Source organism: Carassius auratus, chromosome 38 (genome assembly GCF_003368295.1).
Source record: "Carassius auratus strain Wakin chromosome 38, ASM336829v1, whole genome shotgun sequence".
Classification (NCBI taxonomy): domain Eukaryota; kingdom Metazoa; phylum Chordata; class Actinopteri; order Cypriniformes; family Cyprinidae; genus Carassius; species Carassius auratus.
Genome location: NC_039280.1, coordinates 9,852,538 through 9,859,781, shown reverse-complemented (window position 1 = coordinate 9,859,781; position 7,244 = coordinate 9,852,538). Strand labels below are relative to the sequence as shown.

Sequence of the window (7,244 nt, the reverse complement as noted above, 5' to 3'; positions counted from 1 at the left end):
GGAAATGTCACTCATGTTGCCTACCCCTAAAGCCACTGCTCTCTTCTTTTATTCCTGAAAATGGAGAGCGTGGATCAAATTTTGTCTGAAAGTCCCTCTATTGAAGAGCTGGAGGATTTGTTACATGGGGGTCAGCTGTCCTGTAACCATGTCGATGAAGTGTGGCCTAATTTGTTTCTGGGGGACATGTAAGTGCATTTATGTGGGACTTCTCTCCTTTAAAGTTGTTGATTAATAGAAAACATTCACCCTTTATTATGTCATTCTTTCATACAGGTACATGTCTCACGACAGATATGGCCTCTGGAGACTGGGTATAACTCATGTTTTGAATGCTGCACATGGTAAAATGTGTTGCAAAGGAAATGATGATTTTTATGGGACAACCGTAAAGTACTATGGTGTGCCAGCCAATGACCTGCCTACATTTGATATTTCACCATTTTTCTACCCGTCAGCACACTACATTCATGATGCTCTCAGCACAACAGGTGGTATGTAACATAATTTCCATCTTAAAAACAGTATGACATTTTTAGACATGAACACTTGTTTTTTTTTTTTTACTTTTTAAAATTTATTTTAATTTTTAATTTTTCAAAATGTATTTATCAGCTAATAATAGAGAATAAATGAAAGTATTGAAGCATATTTTGTTCAACAGCTAAAGTGTTTGTGCATTGTGCTGTGGGAGTGAGCCGTTCAGCTGCTCTGGTCTTAGCTTACCTAATGATAAATTGCAATTTCTCTCTGGTGGATGCCATCTTGAAAGTGAAAGAAAGAAGATGGATCTTTCCAAACCGAGGATTTCTGAATCAGCTGATAACTCTCAACAATGAATTAAATTACAAAGTGCAGTCAAAGTAATTTTTTTTTAAAAAGTATGCAATTCAGAAATCTGTCAATTAGAAATAGTATCTAATAACATTGAACAGTAGGCCTGGCCTACTGATCAACAACATTACCATGAGTATAAATATTTCTTGTTTATAATAACAACTTTGTGTCAGATTTCTGTCCAATTTGATTAAATATGTAAGAATTCCAAAGCAATATACTTGTACTATATATGGTCAATAAAGGGGTCATTTTTGGGCTCTGTAAATGTCAATTGTCATTATAATAAATGAATGATTTATTTATTTTATTATTATTTGATAATTACCTCACAATACCACTGAGCACAAATTAAACCTCAAAGTCTGTATATTTTTCATATAATACAACAAAACTAAAGTTGTCTGAAAGTGATAGGGCATGCATCTTCCAAGGATTTAAATCTTGAACTGAAGTGAAGTAAACATGCAAATGTATTCAACCCAAGCTGATGAGCAAACACTGTTGTTCCCTCTTTGTCTATGCAGTACAATACTACCAATGTTTACTGATGTTCACGCAACACAATTGTCACTTATTGTCCTGTTCTCTCGTCATCGGATGAATCATCTCTAAACTTAACTTGTGGAACAGACCACAATGACCCACCACAGAAATGGAATAAGCTGGAATGGAAATTACACGAAATATATAGTATTTGTCCTAAATAGCCGGGGAACGAAGTGTGTAAATAATAATTAACAAATGTGAATGCTTTAAAGTAAAGTATAAAGTATAGTGAATGCTTTAAAGTTTTCACTGTTATTTTTAGGTTTAAACTGATGACGATGTTGTACGTATGTGGTGCCCGTTATTTTTTTTCCGCGCTAGTCAGGATGGACCAATCAGAGTAATTTGTGATTACTGGCCCAGCCAGTATTTTATTTAATTAAAGAAAGCTAATATCGTAATTTATATGCCAGTATTTTGTCTGATACCATGCCTTGGGATACATATATTTAACATATTAGTGGCTATTTCTTTCGCATAAAAATATTTCCAGTAGGCCTACGATAAAAACATCCGAAGATTTGAATGTGACTCAACTGATGTTTTTGACATTCTGAGCCACAAGGCGCCCTCTGGAGGAGGTAAACGTAGCACGACACAGAAACAGTTGCTCGCAGGATGATGTGCTTTACGCGCGCGCAGACGTCTCTCATCAGCAGAGCGCGAGCACTGAGATGCTCAGTGGTGTCGGATGACCGAACAGCGTCATAAAGAGCACCTGTTTCTGTGGATCACGGCGTGCCAAACCTGTTCTGTATACTGAAGCTTCGGGAAAACAGCAGAAACACATCTTCACGGGCATAACAATCTAATGTGGGTCGACTGAGAAGAATGACAGCTCAGAGAAACAAACACGGACTCATGGCTATTAAGGAGTTAGAGAATATTCTGGACACATGTAAACTTGATCTAAATCCATTCGACGAGGTCTGGCCGAATTTGTACATTGGAAACGTGTAAGTACCAGCCTAGCCTACTATATAACTGATCATGTGATGGTGCAGCTCATTATATGCAAAAATTGCGCTTATTGGTTTATAGCTATTATTGTTATATTAAAATAAGATTTGAGAACAAGCTGTTCGGTCAGAGTAACTTATTTGTTTGAGATTTTATCATACTGTGCATCCTTCTAGCGAAGTCGATCCTAAATCACTTTTAATGACTTGCCATAGTGTTTGCCCTGTTTAATTACATAACACATATTTAACTTTTTCTATAGGGCCATTGCTCAAAATAGAAATGCATTGATGAAAATGGGGATCACTCATGTCTTAAACGCTGCCCACTCCAAGCAAGGCAGCATTGGGGACCAGAGTTATTACGGCAATACAGTTGAGTATTATGGCATCCCAGCAGAAGACTCTTCATCATTTGATCTAAGTGTATACTTTAAACCGGCTTCTGATTTCATCCACAAAGCCTTGAGGAAGAAGAATGGTAAGTGACCGCAGTCAATGATATTCTTATAATGCAAAAAAAACAAAAAAAAAATGCAGAGGAGAATTTTTAAGACTTCTTTAAAAATAAAACAATGATTTATATAAATATAATTTATACAACCTTTTATTATCCTAAATAACACATGATATCAATACTAATTGATGATTCATCCGATCACCTTCAATACCACGACTTAGGTGCCCTTGAGCAAGGCATCGAACCCCCAACTGCTCCCCGGGCGCCGCAGCATAAATGGCTGCCCACTGCTCCGGGTGTGTGCTCACAGTGTGGGTGTGTGTGTGTTCACTGCTCTGTGTGTGTGCATTTCGGATGGGTTAAATGCAGAGCACAAATTCTGAGTATGGGTCACCATACTTGGCTGAAAGTCACTTCACTTTCACTTTCACTAATTTGACATACAATCCAATACCACCAATTCCTTAAACAACTTAGATTTGTAAGTAAATTATTAAAATATTTTGTACTAAAATAACAAATAGGTCTGTTTTACTGTAGGCGACCTTACTGTAGGTGTAGGTGACTTTTTTTTCTCCTTTTTTTTGTATTATTGACTTTTGCATTATTGCCACACTGTTTTACTAATTAATGTTGTTCAGTTGCTTTGACGCAATGTATTTTTTTTTAAAGCGCTATATAAATAAAGGTGACTTGACTTGACTTGACTTTAGACAAAAAGACTCCAAGAAAAAAGATACATTACCTCTTTACCTCATTTTACTCATTGAACTTAATAATCAACTCATCTTCATTCTGTAAATTCATTCTAATATCTATTTCTAAGGAAATGAAGTGGTTATAGTATTCAATTGTAGTATTAATCTTCTCCTGACAGTTATGGTGTCTTTTATCTATAGGAAAAGTGCTTGTTCATTGCATCATGGGAATGAGTCGGTCTGCCACTCTGGTTCTAGCGTACCTTATGCTGCGTCAGCGTCTTTCTCTCTGCACTGCCATCCAAACAGTTGTACTGCAAAGAGCAATCTATCCTAACAGGAACTTTTTGAGCCTTCTCCTGGATTTGGACATCCAGCTACAGAGAAAGCGAATGCTGTGTCCTATTCTCTGACGGGAAAAAAACACAAATATCATGAGCACACAAATGCACATGCATTCATTTTAAATAACTAAAAGGTAAGGAGGTAACCACCATTGGTATGTTTACATTATTTATGATATGTATATATATATATATATATATATCGTTTCATATAGTAAAACTTGTGCCTTGCAGGTTTATTGTATGTATAGACCATCTTTTTACTTGTCCATACATTTACAAGATTATTAAATAAAGTTTTAAGAATTTATTTATAAAACAGTTTAATATTGAATGAAAGTTTTAATACTGAATTTTTATTTTACATTTGACACGTCTGCATAGTCATATTATCATAGGTGGCTTTAATGTACAGTGTAGTGTAAATGAAGGAAATGAGAATGTTGTTTTTAAGGAAAGTCTATACGATATATTCAAGTTGCAGCTCTGAACCACAGCACAAAAGTGCCACATGCTCCTCACACTGTGAATAATATTTAACAGTGCAGTCAGTATTCAGCATAGAATACCAAATTAAGCAGTATTAAATGATTGAATTGTGGTTTATTATTCAGCTGCAGAGCATACCCTCACTGTGAGCAGTATTAGCTTTTACGTTGCTTTTGGCAGACACATTTGGAGAAATATACGGGCCAAGCACAACACTCTTCTGTTTACTCAATCCTAAAAACCTTGTTTAAATGACTGAACAGCACTCACTGATGTGATTTTAGTGCACCTTTTTGTTTTAATAGCAGAATAATGTTTCATTCAGCTCATTGATTCACAGAAGTTCCTTTGTTATCTTGGAGAATATTTAGTGTATAAATGCACAGTTTTGTTAATGCACTATATACTTACATTTAATTGCACATTAGACTCTGTTGACCATGAGAGGGATAAATATTGAATTTGTTACACTGTTAGATATATATGTTAAGTATTTTCGAAAGTGTAACAACTGCACTATGGGATTCACGTTCAAATGTTTTATACAGACAAGGTGCCAAATAAAGATAACATTTATATGTATTTGTTCAAATAAAATAAATGTGAAAGTTGTTCGGTTGTTTCTTTCTTTTTTTGCTTGTATACTTAAAATAAATATCAAATTTCTAAAATGTAAAAAAAAAAAAAAATGCTCATGCTAAGACAGATGCTCTATGAAAAGCAAAATGCTCATCCACATGCAGAGCCAAATGCATGTGTCAGTAATAAACTGTCAATGACCCTGTCTAGAGTACATTACAGTTTTGCGTCTCTTTCCCTTGTGCTTCTCGCTGTTTCCAGCAGGGTGCAGTGTTGCGCCATGAAATGTTTGCAAACAGGGTTTTCATAATTAAAATCTTGCTGTTTTTTTATGCCGAGTGTCCTTTCATAATATTTTTCTTTGCTGTCTTTCATATGCTACATTAAAACAAGCTTCTTTTGTTGAGTTCAACCACTTTCAAAGAAATGTAGATAAATAGTTTACAGATTCAAACCTGTTCTTTATCACTTGTCAATGACATTTCATCATCCAGATGTACTTGTAGGACCCCATCACCGACCTACCAAAACCGTAACAGAACAGCATTAACCCCCAGAATCGAATTTGGACTGGCTCTTCCTGTCGTCACCCTGACAGTGTGACCTCGACCTGCAGCTGTGCAGCCAGAGGAAAACAGGACCAACACGAGTCCCAGGACACACATCGCTTTCAGAGAACATTCAATTAAGACACTACTCTGCTTCCTGATTAGCTGCTTGGCATACAGTGTACAATGATAAATCATGGAAACAGTCGAGAAGAGAAACAGAACAGACGCAATCAGCTGAGCCAAGTGTGTGTATATATTCTCAGCTAAGCTAGTCATCTCCTGATTTGACTGTGGAAGAACCAGAGGCACAGAGGGGGTGATGTTCAAGACCACATTAGTGTCACACAAGTGCTCTGGAAAGCAGATGCATCTGTACATGATTACATCGTGTCAGTGTTTTCTCAGGGAAGACTGTCAAGCCTAAGATATCAGGATAAGAAGAACAAATAAACAAATCAGCCCAGCAGCAACATATATTTGGGCTAAAACAAACCTTTTAAGAAACAGCAATAGTAAAGCAGAACTAGAACACATAGTCTACTTTCTTTTACCTTTTTAAATGCTTTTTTAAAGAAGTTGGTTATGCTCACCAAAAGTGCATTTATTTGATCAAAAATACAGTAAAACAGTTTAATTAGTTAACCTGTTTTCTGTTTAAATATATTTTAAAATGTAATGTATTCCTGTGACGGCAAAGCTTATTTTTTATTTTTTTTAGCAGCCATTACTCCAGTCTCTTCAGTGTCACATGATCCTTCTGAAATCATTTGGATTTGCTGATTTGGTCCTTAAGAAACACTTTTTATATTATTATTATTATTATCAGTGTTGAAAACAGTTGTGCTGTCTAACATGATTGTGGAAACTGATACAATTTTATTTGAAATAGAAATGGTAACATGATATGTTTTCACGGTCACTTTTGATCAATTTAATGCATTCCTCTTTGCTGAATAAAAGTATTTAAAAAAATCTTACTGACCCCAAATTTTTTAAATAGTAGATATGCTACTGTACCACTGTTTACTTTAAATTCAGGAAGTCTCCATGACTTTTAAAAACCCACAAAAGAAAAGCAGCCTGAATGATTCATGGATTGGATCTACCACTGCAATCTGAAACTGGCAAATTTGGACCACTTAATACAAATCACATACACTGCGTTTCCAAATAAAGATTAAAGAAAGCCAAGCTTAGTCCCTGTAAATACACTTCAGTGTATTATTTGATTCACCCGGGCAAGGACTTTAAAAAACGAAAGAGAAAAGTCTATTAAAATCCACAAAACATACGATGTGTTATTGTGATTCTTTCGTATACAGTATAAGGTTTCGATAATAGTGAGTAATAAGCAGATCTTGAGGAGGAACAGGTGTATGTGGCTTTCACACCCAGGCCATTAATTCCTTTTTATTAGCTTCATAAAACCATAATTACTACGGGACTCAAAGCTTATTTTACCGGCATGGTAAGAACAACTCTTAGTTAAGACTTTTCCTGCTTTACACATATAGCCTAATTTCCTGAAGCATTTGAGCACTAACTAAACACTTTCAGCTGGAGTGCAAAGAAGACAGCATATCTTTGAGAGGGGCATCTGACACGCTCCAATTACCCAACATGTCACTTCACTTGCATGTGCAAAGATCTCACCATTTATCAGAGACTCGCGCTCAAGGCAAATGAAAGGAACATCTGGATTTCAAGAGTGTTTAACCTAGCAGCTGGCAAGACCTCGCGAGATGCATTTCCCTGCACAATGACTCATGATAAAGATG

At 35.9% G+C, this 7,244-nt stretch overlaps 2 protein-coding genes across 2 annotated transcripts; both read left to right on the top strand.

Moving 5' to 3' along the window:
• si:ch211-223p8.8 (dual specificity protein phosphatase 13A family protein) lies at positions 1–1,967 on the top strand. Its single transcript, XM_026223954.1, has 3 exons — positions 1–188; positions 277–494; positions 665–1,967. Exons 1-3 carry the CDS (start codon positions 61–63, stop codon positions 865–867), a joined length of 549 nt encoding a protein of 182 aa, XP_026079739.1. The 5' UTR covers positions 1–60; the 3' UTR covers positions 868–1,967.
• A 67-nt stretch (positions 1,968–2,034) lies between these two features.
• zgc:153981 (dual specificity protein phosphatase family protein) lies at positions 2,035–4,898 on the top strand. Its single transcript, XM_026223953.1, has 3 exons — positions 2,035–2,342; positions 2,609–2,826; positions 3,705–4,898. Exons 1-3 carry the CDS (start codon positions 2,218–2,220, stop codon positions 3,914–3,916), a joined length of 555 nt encoding a protein of 184 aa, XP_026079738.1. The 5' UTR covers positions 2,035–2,217; the 3' UTR covers positions 3,917–4,898.
• Positions 4,899–7,244: the final 2,346 nt, after the last annotated feature.

Coding starts and splice junctions, on each gene's coding strand:
- si:ch211-223p8.8 (XM_026223954.1), top strand. CDS start 61: ATGGAGAGCGTGGATCAAATTTTGTCTGAAAGTCCCTCTATTGAAGAG. Junction 189..276: donor AATTTGTTTCTGGGGGACAT/GTAAGTGCATTT, acceptor TCTTTCATACAG/GTACATGTCTCACGACAGAT. Junction 495..664: donor TGCTCTCAGCACAACAGGTG/GTATGTAACATA, acceptor TTTGTTCAACAG/CTAAAGTGTTTGTGCATTGT.
- zgc:153981 (XM_026223953.1), top strand. CDS start 2,218: ATGACAGCTCAGAGAAACAAACACGGACTCATGGCTATTAAGGAGTTA. Junction 2,343..2,608: donor AATTTGTACATTGGAAACGT/GTAAGTACCAGC, acceptor CTTTTTCTATAG/GGCCATTGCTCAAAATAGAA. Junction 2,827..3,704: donor AGCCTTGAGGAAGAAGAATG/GTAAGTGACCGC, acceptor TTTTATCTATAG/GAAAAGTGCTTGTTCATTGC.